The 18,018-nt window shown below is 35.3% G+C and overlaps 1 protein-coding gene across 1 annotated transcript in view; it reads left to right on the top strand.

The window, feature by feature from the left end:
* The window catches only part of DCC (DCC netrin 1 receptor), a 764,559-nt gene that overhangs the window by 425,019 nt on the left and 321,522 nt on the right, over positions 1-18,018 (top strand). The window contains exons 10-12 of the mRNA XM_060121767.1: positions 7,802-7,950; positions 9,607-9,745; positions 15,969-16,018. Coding sequence (XP_059977750.1) covers positions 7,802-7,950; positions 9,607-9,745; positions 15,969-16,018 — 338 coding nt within the window. The remainder of the gene's footprint in view (positions 1-7,801; positions 7,951-9,606; positions 9,746-15,968; positions 16,019-18,018) is intronic.

Raw genomic sequence — 18,018 nt, 5'->3', positions numbered from 1 at the left:
AGTCAATCGATGTGGCAAACTGCATTGTTGTCTTATTTTAAGAAAATGCCACAGCTGCCCCAGGCTTTAGCACCACCACCCTGATCAGTCAGCCGCCACCAACATCAAGGCAAGACCCTCCCCCTGCAAAAAGATTATGGCTCACTGAGGTTTCAGATGATAGTTAGCATTTTTTAGCAATGAAGTATTTTTAAATTATGTACATTTTTTTTAGACATAAGGCACACTTAACAGAATACAGTACAGTGTAAACATGACTTTTTATAGGCACTGGGAAATGAAAAATTTTGGTTTCCTTTATTGTGATAATTGCTTTATTGGGGTGGTCTGGAACCTAATATACAGTATCTCCAAGGTATGCCCATATGTCTGTACAGTTGTCCCTCAGTATCTTCATTGGCATTGATTTCAGGGCTCCCCCATTGATACCAAAATCTGAAGATGCTTAGGTATCCTACATAAAATGAGGTAGTATTTGTATTTGCATATAACCTACACATATCCTCCAGTATATTTAATCTTGATTAATTATTAATATCTCTAGATTACTTATAACACCTAATACAATCTAAATGCTATGTGAATAGTTGTAAGTAAAATGTAAATGCTATGTAAATAGTTGCCACAGTACAGCAAATTCAAGTTTTGGTTTTTGGAACATTCTGGAATTTTTTGTTTTTTTTGTATTTTTGAACTGAACTGAGGTTGGTTGAATCCAGACATGCAGAAACTGCAGGTATGTATATCTATACATATACTGTATATACCTATATTTATATCTCTCTGTATATATCTGTGCATGTGTGTGTGTATATATATATATATATGACTGTATATCTATATCTGTATTTATGTATATAAATATATATGTATATATGAAATGGAAATAAAAATAAACAAATGGGACCTAATAAAACTTAAAAGCTTTTGCACAGCAAAGGAAACCATAAACAAGATGAAAAGACAACCCTCAGAATGGGAGAAAATATTTGCAAATGAAGCAACTGACAAAGGATTAATCTCCAAAATATAAAAGCAGCTCATGCAGCTCAGTATCAAGAAAACAAATAACCCAATCCAAAAATGGGCAGAAGACCTAAATAGACATTTCTCCAAAGAAGATATAAAGATTGCCAACAAACACATGAAAGGGTGCTCAACATCACTAATCATTAGAAAAATGCAAATCAAAAGTACAATGCAATATCATCTCACACCTGTCAGGATGGCCATCATGAAAAAATCTAGAAAAAATAAATGCTGCAGAGGGTGTGGAGAAAAGGGAACCCTCATACACTGTTGGTGGGAATGTAAATTGATTCAGCCACTATGGAGAACAGTATGGAGGGTCCTTAAAAAACTAAAAATAGAACTACCATATGACCCAGCGATCCCACTACTGGGCATATACCCAGAGAAAACCATAATTCAAAAAGAGACATGAATCCCAATGTTCATTGCAGCATTATTTACAATAGCCAGCTCATGGAAGAAACCTAAATGCCCATCGACAGATGAATGGATAAAGAAGATGTGGTATATATATACAATGGAATATTACTCAGCAATAAAAAGGAATGAAATTGGGTCATTTGTAGAGACGTGGATTGATCTACAGACCGTCATACAGAGTGAAGTAAGTCAGAGAGAAACAAATATCGTATATTAACACATATATATGGAACCTAGAAAAATGGTACAGATGAACAGGTTTGCAGCATAGAAATTAAGACACAGATGTAGAGAACAAGTGAATGGACACCAAGGGGGGAAAGTGGTGGGGGGTGGGGGGGTGGTTTGATGAATTGGGAGATTGGGATTGACATGTATACACTGATGTGTATAAAATAGATAACTATTAAGAACCTGCTGTATTAAAAAAAAAATAAAAAAATAAAAATGAATGCTCATATATCACTTAACTGACATTTCTCTGTAAAATTTATTAAATTATTCAGTTTCTAAAGAGTCTTTGGTTTATGTGGAAGAATAATTCATTTTTACTTAGGTTTAGACAGTTCACAATTCTAATCAATACTTTATATATAATAAAAAATAAAAAGGTAGTTGGTTAGGCTGGCATTGATTGATGAGTTGCTTACATTTGAATAGATTAGATTATATTGGATTGGATTAGATTAGATTAATTTCATGTAATTCATGATAACATAGGATTATAGTATTTTTATCTTCATATATGAGGATATTAAAGAAACTCTACCGATTCAATCAGATCATGAAATAAATTATATTTTAAAACATAAAGTAGGAAATTATCTTATTCTAAAATACAATCCTTTTTCAGAAAAAGACGATTGGAAACTTTACACTAACAAGTCAAATGTAATCTATGAAAACACATACTGTTGTCTGTGAATGCTTAAACTAAATGCTCTGAATGTTCCTTTTTACTTCTGGTATCTATTATCTCTGTTTGAAATTGTTCTGGATTCCCAAGTACACTTTTTTTCCCTGATGGTGTCCAGTGACCATTAGGAAGCGAGAATAATTCAGCTGGTGAACAGATGATTGGGATTGACACTACTGTTATGTCCTGAATCCAAATTATGGTACTTACTGCCTGATGTTGTCCCACTGGTAACTACGCCACATGTACATTTAAAGAAATTATACTGTGGGCAAAGTGTACACAGACTCTCATGTATACAAGAAACACGGACATATATAGCAGCTTTAGTTCTTATCAGGTGTGTTAGGAAAATACAATGTTCTGATCACTCATAGTGACAATGCTGAATCAACAAAACCAAACGAGTTAGACTATGTATTTTAGGCTTGTGATTTACCATAACATTTGGTAACTGCATATAAAGCCCTTCACCTGACACACATTTATTGATTACTTTCTCTATACCTAGCCTTGTGCATATCTCTGGAGAAGACAGCTGTTCTTACTGTTTGGGAAACTCAGTGAAGGATTTGGACCATTCTCCTAACAGCCAGGAAACGAAGCAGCCGTGGCTGGAATCATCAGGGGAGGAGTATGGTCTAATGTTTGTTATTGTTGGGGTGTTGCCTTGAGCTGCAGCATCCCTGTAGTTTCTTCTCCACAATGCCTGATGGAAGTGATTGATCCCCACGCACTCAAAAAGTCATAAACAGGCTTTGCATCCTCCCGCCTCCCCCTGCCCGCCATGTGCCCCTACCATGCTAAGTGGCCCTTTCAGCTTGTCCTTCCAGATTCTCAGGTGGCTCACTCTGGGTGCATGGGTCATTTCTAGATTCTCTCCCAGCCACACCCGGAGCCTCAGGAAACTCTGAGTGACATAGGCACTCTTCACACCCCTGCCTCCTTAGCAAAGTTGCCACTGACTCTGCATGTGGTGGTTCAGGTGAAGTGCAAACTCATTTTCTTCTTTGTTCCTCAAATATTGAAAACATTTTAAATTGTTTCACATCACCCCATTGTGCTCCAGTAGAACAGATAAGCAGAAACTCCCCAAGCATTGCCTCCCCTTCCTTTCTCCCAGACATGTCCTGGAAACCTTTCTTGAATGTGTTACATGTCACAGTGGGACTGATGGCTTTGGAGTTTGGCCATTTTAAAATCTGAATCTTTTCTCTCAGAATAAGCCCTGTTCTTAGTAAGCAATGCCCCTTCACTTTAGCCATGGGAAAGCTAGAAAGGACACATTCAATCACATTCAGTTAATACTTTACACATGAATGGACTGCACAAATATGCTCTATGTGAACTTTCAAAATCCTGGTTACCTCACATTCAACATATATCTTAAGCGGTTCATTCAATCTCGCTGCTGTTTCTGCTCCTTTCTCTATCTCCCTTCCATAGAAGAACAGTAGATTCTGAATCAGAAATGTCCCTTCTTGAAATGTTTGCATTGTCTTTGTGAGTATATAAGTAATCAAAGAAGTATGCAAGTCATCAGTGTTTTTACTAATATTATTTAAAATATTGTACTTTGAAAATCTCGTTGAAGAGTTATCAGCAGGCAAATTTTGAGTTTGCTTTTTTTCCCCATGGAAGAAAACGTCTGCTTCATTACAATACAATTCTAACTGCATCACTATAAACTTTGACACAGGCAAGACTTGCCACTGTTCAACAATGTCTACTAAAGTCTCCTTTGTATGTGAAATAAGGGATTTTCCGTAGAAAAATTACTGCTTCATGGAAGAGTACTGACGTGGGGATACTCTCATGAAATGTCTATCAAAATACAAGTGTTTGGGACTCAGAGTTCTCCCTTTGGAAGAAAGGACATGTAAAAGAAGAATGAGGAAGGCAAGAATGACCCCATCCATGGACTGGAATGGGAGGAATCTCTATAGAGTCATGAAAAATAGCATATGGATCTGTGTGTTTGAGTACATGTATCCACCTAAACGTTTTTCTGTGTACCTGTGTATACACATTCATGTGTTTCTTGTTCACCCAAAGAACCCAGAGGCATTGATAAAAAGCATACTCCCAATGTAATATCTCCACACAGATTGTTTATTAGTTGTAAGCAATGGAGCAGAGGGCTGGGGTCTGGGGGGATGCAGGGGACCACTTAACTCTACAGTGGAGAAATCTGATAGTACCTTGACCTGCTATTCAAAATTAACATGAATGATGGTACAGAGATCTTATGCCTCTGGATGTGATGCCTTGAGAAGGACTGACATCGCTTGCATTTTGTTTCAGCCTGGAATGTATAACCTAAATTCAGTATGAAGAAACAAAGACAAACCCAAAATGAAGAACATTCTATTAATTAAAATAGAACCCAGCAATCCCACTCCTGGACATATACCCAGAGAAAACCATAATTCAAAAAGATACATGCACCCCAATGTTCATTGCAGCACTATTTACAATAGCCAGGACATGGAAGCAACCTAAATGTCCACCAGCAGAGGAATGGATAGAGAAGATGTGGTACATATATACAATGGAATATTACTCAGCAATAAAAAAGAAAATAATGCCATTTGCAGCTACATGGATGGACCTAGAGATTGTTATACTGAGTGAAATAAGTCAGACACAGAAAGACGAATATCACATGATATCACTTATATGTGGAATCTAAAAATAAAGGGTACAAGTGAATTTATTTACAAAACAAAAGTAGAGCCACGGATGTAGAAAACAAACTTACAGTTACCAGGGTATTGGGGAGAAGGGGGGATAAATTGGGAGATTGGGACTGACCTATACACACTACTATATATAAAATAGTTGACTAATAAGAACCCACTGTATAGCACAGGGAACTCTACTCAGTACTCTGTAATGGCCTATATGGGAAAAGAATCTTAAAAAATAAAGGAGTGGATATATGTATATGTATAACTGATTCACTTTGCTGTACACCTGAAACTAACACAACATTGTAAATCAACTATACTCCAATAAAAATTAAAATATATATATATATAAAAATGTCCTAAAAAATAAAGTCTTTTGAACTGTTTCAGAATAAAGCAGACTAAAGAGATATGGTAAAGAAATTCAAACTTAACCATAAACTGGATCCTCAATTAGAGATGAAAATGCTACATAAATGACACTATTGAGTCAGTTGACACAGATGACGATTAGTGATATTGTATTACTATGAAATGCACTGAAGTTGACAACTATATTATTCGTGCACACGTTAATTCTTAGGAAATATGCATTAAAGAATTTAGGGGTAGAGAGCCCGATTGGTGCAACTAAATCTCAATAGATAGATAGATAGATAGATAGATAGATAGATAGATAGATAGATAATTGAGAGAGAGAATGATAAAGTTTATAGAACAAAGTGTTAATAATGGGTAAATCTTGATAAAGGGAACAAGGGTGTTCTATGTACTCTTCTCATTCTTAACGTTTTCTATAGGTATAAAATGTCTTCCAAATACGTTTTTAAGAAATTATTAATAATCAGTTGTTAAGGTGAAAAGAATGCAATTGTCAATAATAACGATTCTCCAGATTTGGGGACTGGTGGGAAAATATGTGAAGGTGACATTGATACCGACCAGGGTTCTTGGCCTTCCCCAATCAAGCAAGGCTTTATTGGGGCCCATGCTGCAGCAGGGAGGAGCGAAAACAAGTAACAGGTTCCCTTGCTCGCTCCCTGAGGAAGGGCGAACTGGTTCCTTCTATGGAGTGAGGGAAGGGGTGTGTCCAAGGATTCGGCCAGAGGGGTGTCTTAGGTGGTCTCCCCACCCATTTGGTGGTGTTGAGTGCAGGGGGCATGTGCAGTACCCTACTTTTGCTCCCAACACCCTGTCTTTGCTCCCAGCTCTTCAGAAGTGGCAGTTGGGAATTTTTTTGGTCTTTTTGTGTATCCTTGTCCATAATTTGCCCCAACTGCACATGCACAGTTATTTTTAGTCCCTTATAGTTTCTTTGTATTCTGTTGCTTGGGGAGAGGTTTGTCCAGGTGCACTGCAGCAATGGGTCCCGGCCCAGGTCCCAGCCTGTCTCAACATAAAATATGTTTCTGACGTGAGTATTTTTTTCCCCCAAAAATGTGTGAGCGGTAATGCCTTAAGGAGCTGGGTTCCATGGAACAAATTCTGAAAATGATCCAGAGACACAGGTTCCATTCCAATCTAAGAAGTATATCATCATATGTCATGTCATCTGAGTTTTCATATGCTATTTCGCTATGGAAGTTCAAACTCACAAGAGTTGAATTAGAGGCCAAAAATGTATATCTATCTGTCCAAAGCTAGGTGGTATCTAAGGCTGGGGGAAGTACACAGCATGTTTAAGTTAAAGTTGTTGTTATGCTTGCAATGATGAGACTATTTGTTTATTTCAGATTATAGTAACTAATGTGATTATTGAATTTACCATTTACAAACCATATATTTAATTTCAGGTCCATAGGCACAAATAAAGAATTCTGCACATATTCAGAATTTGCAAATCTAAAATCAGAAGGATTTTCTTAACTCATTTCACACCCTAAACTGACTTGACCTTATGTTAGGCTATATATAGTCTTTAATAATCCTGTTTGGTGTGAATGTCATATATTTGCTGCAAATATATGGTTTAATAACAGGGTGCTACCACAGACCCCACTCGGGGTGTTACATAAAACACTGTGTATGCACCATGTTACATTTCTAAAACCTGAAAATTTTTGGATATAGAAACACATCTGGACATAACTGTTTTGGTTAAGTGATTGCAGACCTGTGTTTATCTAATTTCTTTAATGAACAAGCTTCTTATCCTTGATTAAGTGAAGTAATAGTTATGAGAGAAGATAGAATACTAGAAAGTAAAATTGAAGATTAAATCCTGAAATTAATTTAAAGCACCCAGATTTGGGCAAGATTTTTAAATGATGACTTAAATAAGGACAATGTGGTAAATTAACCGTAACTGTGCTGCCTATTTGAATTATAAGTAGGATCATGATGTACAAGTATTCTAATTGCATTTTCTCTTTTCCTTCTGCAGTTAGCAATACACAGGCAAAGGCCTACTTGCAAAGTGGAAAATTCTCCGTACTAAGAATTTAGGTTAAGAATCCCACTTATTCAGCCATTACCCTAGTCACTTATACTCCTTGACCAGTTTCCTCAACCGTAAAATGAAATAAGTAATTTAGATTAATATAAGTCCTCTTCTGAATTTTAAAATGAAATGATTCTAAAATTTCATAACTTTCTATTTATATCCTATATTTTTATATACTTATTCCATATGGTTCTAAAAATAGTAAATGGTGCTATAATTTCCTTGAACTGTAAAAGATGAAATGCTGTTTGTTTTGAGAAAGAGGACCTTCTTGTACTAATCAATTTCTCTTGTAAACAGTGCAAGTTCCAGGGCCAGTAGAAAATCTGCAAGCCGTATCTACCTCACCTACCTCAGTTCTTATTACCTGGGAACCCCCTGCCTATGCAAATGGTCCAGTACAAGGTTACAGATTGTTCTGCACTGAAGTGTCCACGGGGAAGGAACAGGTAGGCAAGAGAATGGGCCCCACTCCTATTGCCTATCGGAGAAATTGCAGGAGATCTGCAGGCTCTTGATATAAACCAGTATCCAGCACATTAATTGGATAGCTGACCAGTTTTAAAGTAACTGTTATTGAAAATGTTAAGCAATTTAATTGAATTTGGGTGGTAAGAGAGGCAAGTGGGCAATGAGATGAAGTTAATACAAAGGATGCAGATTTTTTGTCTGAGTATATTGTGGTCTGGGCCAGTGTAACCACATTTGAACGAGCCCATGTGGTTCCAGGAAAGTATTTGCATTTTCAGTCCTTATCCTAAGGGATGAGCAATCTTATTTTCAGCAACTTCCGTCAAATTGCTTTTTTCATTCATATGTTTGATGTTATTTCTGTCTTCTCCCCACCATGGGACCGTCACCTATCACTTCTCGTTGTTTTCCGAATTACTTTACTCCTGAAGACTACCTTCTATTTTGCTTCTAATCTGTGGTTAGCACAGACATTGGAAAATAAACAAATTAGATTTTCATGTAAAGTAAGAGTAAATGAGTCTTAAGGGAGACACATGAAACTCAACTATTCTATCTTGTGACATATATATGACTATTGAGATGTTTACTTCCAGATTCTCAAGTTCATGTGGGAAAAGATACATAGACAAGTGGGTAGTTAAATAGGAAAGACCAGAAATGACCTTGGGATATTGAAGTTCTTATGATGTGTTGTGAAATTTGCCCATTATAGTGTGGTCTTCATGCTTCCACATACACTGCATGATAGATATTTTTCATTAAAATAAAATGTTTGCATTAGTTCTATTCAGAACAGTTCCAAGTTCCAAGTTATAGCATAAGAATTATTGAGATCCTCCTAAGTAATCATTCATTCCATTTTTTTTTGTTTACTGCTCCCATGCTATTTAGCTCTTATTTTCACCTTTCTATTCTACCCTTTTCCTACACATTTTAGTTCTTCAATAATGCATTTTACCAATTCATTTAAATAAATTAAAAAATAGTGTCACCCAAGATAGAGTGTGAGGATCATTGGGAAGAGCTGTATAATGGATCTTCTGGAGTGAACTGGCTCTGATTTGCTCAGTGACCTTCACCTCCATTACCTCATTTCTACATCTGTGAACTGCTGAAAACAATTCCAACTTAACCTCACAGCATTTTGAGAGATAATAATTGTAGCAAAGTATCCATAACAATTGTAGCAAAGTATCTGTCAGTTTCCAGAATCTCAGGTATATTTCAGCACAAGAAGGAAGAATTCTGTTGTTTCTTGGTAAATTATTCCATTTTGGGTACAGGAGCAACTCTCCCTTCCTGTGGATTTACAAACTGCCTTCTGCCTGTCAGGGTTTTGGTGTGGGTGTTAATAGTGCACACCATTCAATGTATTGGGTGGTGTTAAACAAATTGGAACTTAATGACTCTAAAGATAGCATGGTGCTGTTTTAACTAGGGTCTACAGAGTGGTTTGGTCTTCAGTGGGGGAGTGTGTGTCACAATTTAGGTTTTATAACAACTCATAGGAAGGCTAAAGTGTAGTTTTGTGAGTAAGAGTCTAACATCCAATTCACTGATTGCACAGAATGGCTGCCATTTCAGCTTTTACGTGTCTCCTGCATGACAGTTTTGGTGTTTTATGTCTCCAGAATATAGAGGTTGATGGACTATCTTATAAGCTGGAAGGCCTGAAAAAATTCACGGAATATAGTCTTCGATTCCTAGCTTACAATCGCTACGGACCAGGAGTATCTACTGATGACATAACTGTGGTTACGCTTTCTGATGGTAAGTTATAGACAGTGAAATTTGACTCACATAGTTGTTATAATAACGAAATAATATTGGATATATGTCATAGATTCCATGTTCAAGGCTTCCTAACTAAAACTTCATGGAGTATACTAGCATACATTAGAAATTTGGCTAATTCACTCAAACTATATTACAGTCAAATTTAAACTTTGAAAAGGTATACACTCTGAATCAGGATATCCTAATCAGTCATCTTCAAAGTGTCACTGCTCCCTAAGAGCTCAGAGTCATTTCTTTGTGTGTGTTTCCCTTTATTCCTATAAATACAAACACATTTGTACATGTGTGTGGGCTAATTTACATCAGCATCTTTCTTTTGTTTCTCCTTCTAAACAGTGCTAGATGATTAAAAGTGTAAATGATGGACAGTCCTCCTACATATACGTATTGAAAGTATTAAAACTGAATATGAAAATTTATATTTTAGTTTTACCTTGCCTAACAAATGAAAGATGAGACATATTTTTTAATGCCATGCCAAAGCAAAAGAAATCTTAATGAAGTAGATGAATTTGACAAAGCAGTAGCAGAGGAAACTAGGGATCTAAAAATGGATGATAATGAAAGGTTGGAAGTTTAATGAAAAGTGAAAATAAAGCACAGCAGAGCATATGATATGGGGCCAGTGACAATTCAGGCAGGTGCAGAAATGCAGAGATGTGACCTCCATGAATACTAAAAAGGCATCAAGCTATTTCTTTTCAGCAGCGGTTTCCATGTTGGTATGTGTAATTCTATAAATTATTGATCTTTCGAATTTCAAAAAAATGACTTTAGTTTGTGATTCCTTGACTGATCCAACCTTGCTTCAATCTAGGAAAGCATCTGGGTGGATATTTCATACAATATCAGTGAAATGAAGAAGGGCATGCATGTTATTCAGGATAGTGTAAAGAAGACACAGGAGTAATGTTCATTTGCAATTTCCATGTAAAATAATACTTTATATCTGACACCGCTTTGGTATAATTTTTAATGTAATTCTTAAGCCCATCCATCTGATTCTGTTATTGAAGACAGAACAGAATATTTATTGGCAGAATAAATTACTTCACAACTTATAATTATAAAAATAAAAGGAAAACAAATGAAAATGAATATTTTACATAATTTATGTAGATTTCATTCACACACTGAACTGTAATGCTGTGGCCTTATTCTCTACTTTGGTTTTAAATGTCATAAGTGAGAAAGGTAGATTATTACTCATTAATCCAAGAATTATTATCTAGAAGTATTGCAACATTTAGGATTTAGAAAATGCCTGTCCTTAAATAAAAGGATTTCCTGACTCTAATCCAACAAGCATCACTCTGCAAGGGACCCCAGCTTCCCTCTATCAGATGCACTTGAGAGAGAACACATGAACTTCAGGGGCCCCTAGGGGTGGGTACTTCAACCTCGTCTGCTTTCATCTTTACAATAAACTCATCTCTTGTACTTCAATCTGATGTCCTCTTCTCTCTACTGAAGCTATGCAGGCTGAGGTCACATACAGATGAATTTAATTACAATTAACAGTCACCTGCTTCCCCGCTGTAAGTCACAAAGCCCTGTTCTCCTTGACTTTCTGGATGTTATACAAGGGAGATGTTGTGAAAATTAAATGTTTAATCTACATAAGCACCTAAAACATGGGCATGGCATATATTTAAATGTTTAATAAATGTTATCTATGCCAATGTCTCTTTTTCTCATTATTCTAAGTGTTCCTTAATATGAGGGATGATGTTATATTCATCTCTGTATCCCTCCTAACTCAGTAGATATTTATTGAATTAATCAGACAGTTCAGCCACACCTGTACAAATGTTTGTAAGTATAGACTCATCTTTAGGACTTCCTCTTTGTGTGACTAACTTAACATATGATTATGTGTAAATATATATGTGTTATAGAGAGCATCAGATTTCCTATAAGGCCAGAGAAGTTCTTACCATAAAAAATTTATATTGGGACTATAGAAAAATGGAATAAAAGCAAAAATAAAATGCAAATAACTTTTTTCTTAATTAATTATCCCCAAAGTATCCATGTTATGCTAAGATGCTTGTAAAGGTTTTATTCTGAGGAGCTGTCATCTCTAAGTTAGCTCTGTTTTAATTGTTTTTCTGGGAAGAAACACTTTTTTGTTCAGATTCCTCCACCTAGTATATCATTAGTTTACAGCGTTCCACTTCTTCAAACCGTTGGGATTGTAGAGCATCAATCCAGACAGCCTAATATTTAGTGTAGACTGTAAGTAGTTTTGCCAGTTTGTTCTTAAGCACTGTCTCTGGAACCAGTTGACATGAATAGGTTACTAATTATGAATTAATCAACATTTATTGGTGCCCATGCCAACTTGCCCTGTGTTCAAAAGCAGAGGGACCAAATTTTATAGGCAAGCTTAGCTATAGGAATGTGCTTCTTACTGTTATCGCTAATATTTATTGAGTACTTATTAGTGCAAGGCCCTGCTCCACACACTTCACAACACTGTATTTTTCCCTACTTTACAGATGTCAAAACTAAGGTAGAGGTCACAAAAGCTAGTAAGCAGCAGAGCCAGGTCATATAAGCAAGTAAAGAAGGGGGATTCAGTGTGTAAATATATTGTTTCTCTTATTCTATAATAAATGTCTCATATTAGGTCCTTCAAGAAAAAAGCTCAGGGCTACATATAAATTCTTTCAATCCACAAATTATGTGTACAGGACAGCACACACTTGCTAAGGGGAGGAATTCAAGTGACTATATGTACGATTCATTTACAAGTTTGAGAACTTAATCTACTCTACAGAATGCTTCATCACCATGTGCTTAAACCAGCATGCTCCACCACATTGAGAGGAGTTTCCAGACCAAATGCCTCTGATTGGCTTTAATGAACCTATTGTAATTGATAAATTACTTGACATTTCGAGGAGAAAAGCAATGAACTATGTCCTTCCCCTCTGCCTCATGAAACAATGAAGCGTTGTCAAATAAGACAAATAAAGAAAAGTCCCAATAGATAAATGTGGATTCCACTCACTTCCACCAAGCATCTAATCCTATCTATTGTATCTATTTATTTGTAAATAGTACGGAAATTGATAGTAAGAAGAAGAGAATAATAACTAAAAATACTGTAGAAAAACATTGTCCACTTTTTTTCCTGACTGTGTAAGGCAAGAATAGCCAGTGTGCCATCAGTGAAAAGTAAGAGAAATTTATATTGTAAAAAACTAGGCAAAATTCATTAACACCGTTGTTACAAGTCCACCTTTGGGACTTGATGGCTTTAAATTCCTAATATGGAAAATTATCAAATTGTGGTAGTTTATTATTGTTCTTATATATTCTTGGCTTTCTGAAATGAGGAGTTAAATGCCATTTATAAACGTTCATTAAAGTGAGATTTAAGGGTTACATATCAACTAGCACAGTACCTAGAACAAAATGTATGATAAATTTAAATACCTTCTCTTTCCTCCAATATTCTGTGTTTTCATATTATTTAATTGGTCAAAAGTGTGTGTAATATGATTAGTAAAGTATAATATGATATAAATATTAGAATATCATATGAAACCTAAACTAGAAATATTTTTCATCAGTAAGAAGTGATTTATTATCACCTAATATTAAGACATTATTCCCAATCTTCGCTTTTAAAGAATATATTTTTCAAAAGCTGTGCAATTATATGATTTAGAACATAGCATTTTTTTTTTCAGTTTGTACCTGTTTTAATTTTTACTGCTTTACAGAGTGATTTGAATGTGGGTCATATTAAATTCTTCCTCATTGTGAGAACATCAGTTTTTTTTTTTTAGTTCTTCTGATCACACAAATTATTTTTATTTCCAGCCTATCTTTAATCTTTTCTTGGTACAGTCACTTTAGAAAACTTTGTATCTATTAAAACTTAACATATGTTTAACCCTCATACGGGGTCCCCCACCACCAGTATTTCCACTCCTAGGTATAAATGAATGAAGGAAATGAGTGCAATTGTCCAGCAGAAGACACAAACTAAAATTTTCATAGCAGTTTTATTCTCATAACTCCAAACTAGAAATTGATCCAAATGCTATTCGTCAGTAGAACAGATAAATATAAATTAGAATAATTGTACATTGTAATACTATGGAGAAACAAAACAAACCAAAAAACTATTGCTACATGCAACAATATGAATGGATCTCAAGAAGTAAGCGAAAGAAGCCAGCCTCTGGGAAAGAGAACACACAACTATGGTTTTGCTTTTAGTAAGCTCAAAATAAACTTATCTGTGGAGTTAGAGGTGATAATAAGTAGTGGTTACTATCAGAAAGATACTGACTAAGAAGGGACACAGTGAGCTTTCCAGGTTATTGAAAATGTTCTATATCTTGATCTAGGTGGTGTTTAAATGGGGATGTACACACACACACACACACACACACACACACACACACACACACTTTATTCAGTCATACATTCAAGGTTTATGCACTTTCCTATATGTTATACCTTAATTTAAAAAATAAAATTGCAAAATTATAAACTTTTTTTTATTGTGACCAAATTTGTTGACCAAAACTCTAAATATGAAAAATATTTTATTGTAATCTTATAATCTTTCTATTAATTGATTCATTCAATATATATTTGCTGAGTGTGCCCCATGTGCTTAACACACATCAATATTGGGGATGCAGCATCAAAAGGACAAAAATCCTGGTTCCTGTGAAGGTTATATTCTGTATTTGATAAGAAAACCATAGCAGAATTAAATGAAATTAAAAAATAAAGTCTATCTCCTAAATAATGAAATATTTTTTGAAAGAATGTTTGTTGACCTAATTCATGAAAAACAAGCTCTGATAAACATTTTACCACACGTTACATTGCTAATAACCTTTATCAAGTACTAACAAAATAAGTGACTATAATTCCTATCATGTTTATCACTTATTCATCAAAGTCAAACAAAATGAGTGATTATAATTCCTATCATGTCCGGAAAGGTCCAGGAGCTAATATTAAAGTAAGTATCCATTTGTTCATTTAATTATTGAGTCAGTAAATATTAATTGAATGTCAGTTTGGAGGATTTAAAGATTAATCAGGCATATATCATGCCCTCATAGTGATTACTTTTGAGAAGGCAAAATCAGAGTAGGAGATAAATAAATTCAGGGTAAGTATAAGCACCCCAGGAAAACATAGATTATTGTCCAAGTTCAAATTAAAGAAGAGGAACATAACAAAAATGGCCCTTAAATTTTTGAAGATGCTGAAAGCCTTTCTCCTCTATTAAATTTATCAATTTGTCATGAAAAAAGATAAGGAATACTCTGATTTATATATATTGAGCATTTACTGAATGCTACTTATATGACTGTTGTGGGACAGATTTATTTATTTATTTATTTATTTATATGATTCATCCAAGACATCTAGAATAGTACTTGAGATATTACAGTCATTCAGTGAATGGCTATCATTGAATTACTAACTTGATAGAATATTCACTTTTTGATATAGTAAATATCCATCAGAAGTATAAAGAAAGCTGTATATGTTCTTCCTCCTTCCATGAAGGATTGGAACAATCAAAATGCAAGTAAGTGAAGCAAAATACCTAGAAAACCCACGAAGAAAAATAAATTGCTCCTTTGTTAATAGAATTGGCTCACCAAATGCTCTCTGGTAACCTGCTTGCATCTATGACACAGAGATTTAATTACAAAGTGTGAGAAAAAGAAAAGGGATGTATTTCTTCTTTTCACTTTTTAAGGGATAATAAAGGTTGCATTTAAAAGGATTAAGCAACGAGAGTGACCGTTAGAATGACATATTTCATCATAAAACCGTGGAGGTCCTGAAATGTACAATATCTTAAGCCCTTAAACCACTCTAGGAAATCTCCCGTGTGTTTTTATTGGTTCCTCTGGGAAGGTTATCACCGGAAAGCTGTAATTAAATGGCAGTATTTAGTATCATGGCAGGTGCTTTTTGCCTAAGAGTTTTGGGGGCTCCCTAGATGGATAACTGGGCCACTAAGTGAGAAAAACAAATGCAGTCATTTTTCATCTCTCCAGGAAAATTTTGAAGTGCCTGGAATTACCTACCTGATTATCCTTATGAACAGTGAAAAAGACATGCTTTCTCTTTTCACAGAGGGTTGGAGTTTCTCTTTCGTGACTTTGGCAATAACGATCTCACCTTGTTTTATTTCTTTTAGTGCCAAGTGCCCCACCTCAGAATGTCTCCCTGGAAATAGTTAATTCAAGGGTGAGTTGTGGAAATGTTTACTACTTCATTACCAATACATGTGTAACTTTCAATCACCCATCCACTGCTTGGGGTGGATGGTGGCTTCCATGTGAGGAAATGTTCCAGAACAACACAGTGAGTGGCATTAATCCCACATCTTCCACCACACTTGAATGAATTAAATGAAGGGGTTGTTTGCTTCTAGTACACTTGATTTTATAAATGTTATCGTGATTAAAGGCTATTCCATCAGGTAACAAAGTTGTCTATTTACCTATACTTATCAGTACAGTAAGTCCCCCACATAACGAACCTTCAAGTTGCGAACTTTCAAAGATGCGAACATGCCTCTGTGTGCCAGGTGTTGTACTGCACTACTGTACTTTTCAGGGTACTGTACTGTAAGATTAAAAATGTGTTCTTTATTTTTTGTGTTTGTTTTTTTATGTATTATTTGTGTGAAAAGTATTACAAACCTATTACAGTATAGTACTATGTAGCCGATTGTGTTCGTTGGGTACCTAGGCTAACTTCTTTGTTGGACTTATGAACAAATTGGACTTTTGAATGCGCTCTCAGAATGGAACTCATTTGTATGTGGGGGACTTACTGTATAGGACATAATGTGCTAGATGGAACAATTGAATGTAGGAATGAAAAAAGTAATTACAAGAGGTGGGATAAAGAGAGACTTTGTTTCCTGGTAGATTTAATTTGAATTGAATATTTCATCCTCATTCCTCTTCTTCTCTTATAAATATAGACATGGAAGGCTGTTCTTGAGGTCTGATAAGGTTATCTGTATGAAGCAGTATTAATCAGTGATTAATGTTTTACTGGCCTGAAAAGTTGATACAACTTTCAAAAGGGTTTAAATTAGGCTGGGTGTAGCTGAAGATAAGGAGTTAATGCCAGAATCAGTTTTCTAGAAATATCTCCTTTTTCAAGTATGTCTCACTCAGCATTGGAAAGAAGCGAAAACCACACAGTAGAGGAAAGCAAAAGTAAGATTGGCCTGGCTTGCCTCTGTCATCATCTGGTTGTGTGTGCTTAGCGAAATAATTTCACTCTCCCTGGGTCTCAGTGAGGAGACTAGCCTAACCGGTCTCCAAGCTCTAGAAGATGACAGGAAAATCATATGTGTCTCAGAGAAAGTCATACTCTGATTTTTAATCCTAGCTTCCTCTTCTAGTAACTGTATACGATGTCAGAAAAGTTTCGAACCTCAGTAAACTTCAGTTTCTCTATATTCATACAGTGTGCATGTTAATCCCTCCCTTATTGATTTGTCATGAGGAAGTAGTAATATAGCATATGCAAAGGATCTAACTTAGCATCAGTAGCTATTACTTCACTCAATGTACAGTTTCTTGCCATATTTTGCAAAAGTCTCTGACGAAGCCATATTTTGTGATTTTGATCAGATTTACCTCTGTCAAATGAGTTTACCTTTTGGAGCTAGTGAAATGTCTCTAAAATGGTTATCCTCTTATAATTTTAGGCACTAATTGGATAAGAATGAATGAAACAAATTTAAACTTAGAAGGGAGAAAAATAAATGAACTAAGGGAAGAAAAATGAGCTAAAGGAAAATAACGAGAAATAGACATCACCCTAAAAATGACATTATTATTTACAACATTAAATATTTTACAGATGTTTACAGCTATTCTAGTTAACAGATTGCCAAATCAAAGTCAAGTAGATTTTTATAATTATTGTAGGTTGCTAATGAATGAAACTGGGAGACCATATTGTAGTTTCTCTTGTTTTAATGACTCATTTTTATTAGAGTTTCACCCGATTTACATCTTTCCTTCAGGACAGAACATAGAAATTGATATAAGCTATTTTGTGTGTGTATGCTCGTATCCCATAAAAAGTCTACTTTAGCAAAGGATGAATGTTTTCTTCTGGAATGTGAATAAGGCATTATTGAATGACCCTGGTTGCTGACTGTCTTAGAATATGAATTTATTACCCTCCTGTAGGAGGGAATTCCTGGATTGCAAAATTGA

Source organism: Lagenorhynchus albirostris, chromosome 14 (genome assembly GCF_949774975.1).
Source record: "Lagenorhynchus albirostris chromosome 14, mLagAlb1.1, whole genome shotgun sequence".
NCBI classification, from domain to species: domain Eukaryota; kingdom Metazoa; phylum Chordata; class Mammalia; order Artiodactyla; family Delphinidae; genus Lagenorhynchus; species Lagenorhynchus albirostris.
The sequence above is the reverse complement of the archived record's forward strand: the minus strand, read 5'-3'. Positions and strand labels throughout refer to the sequence as shown.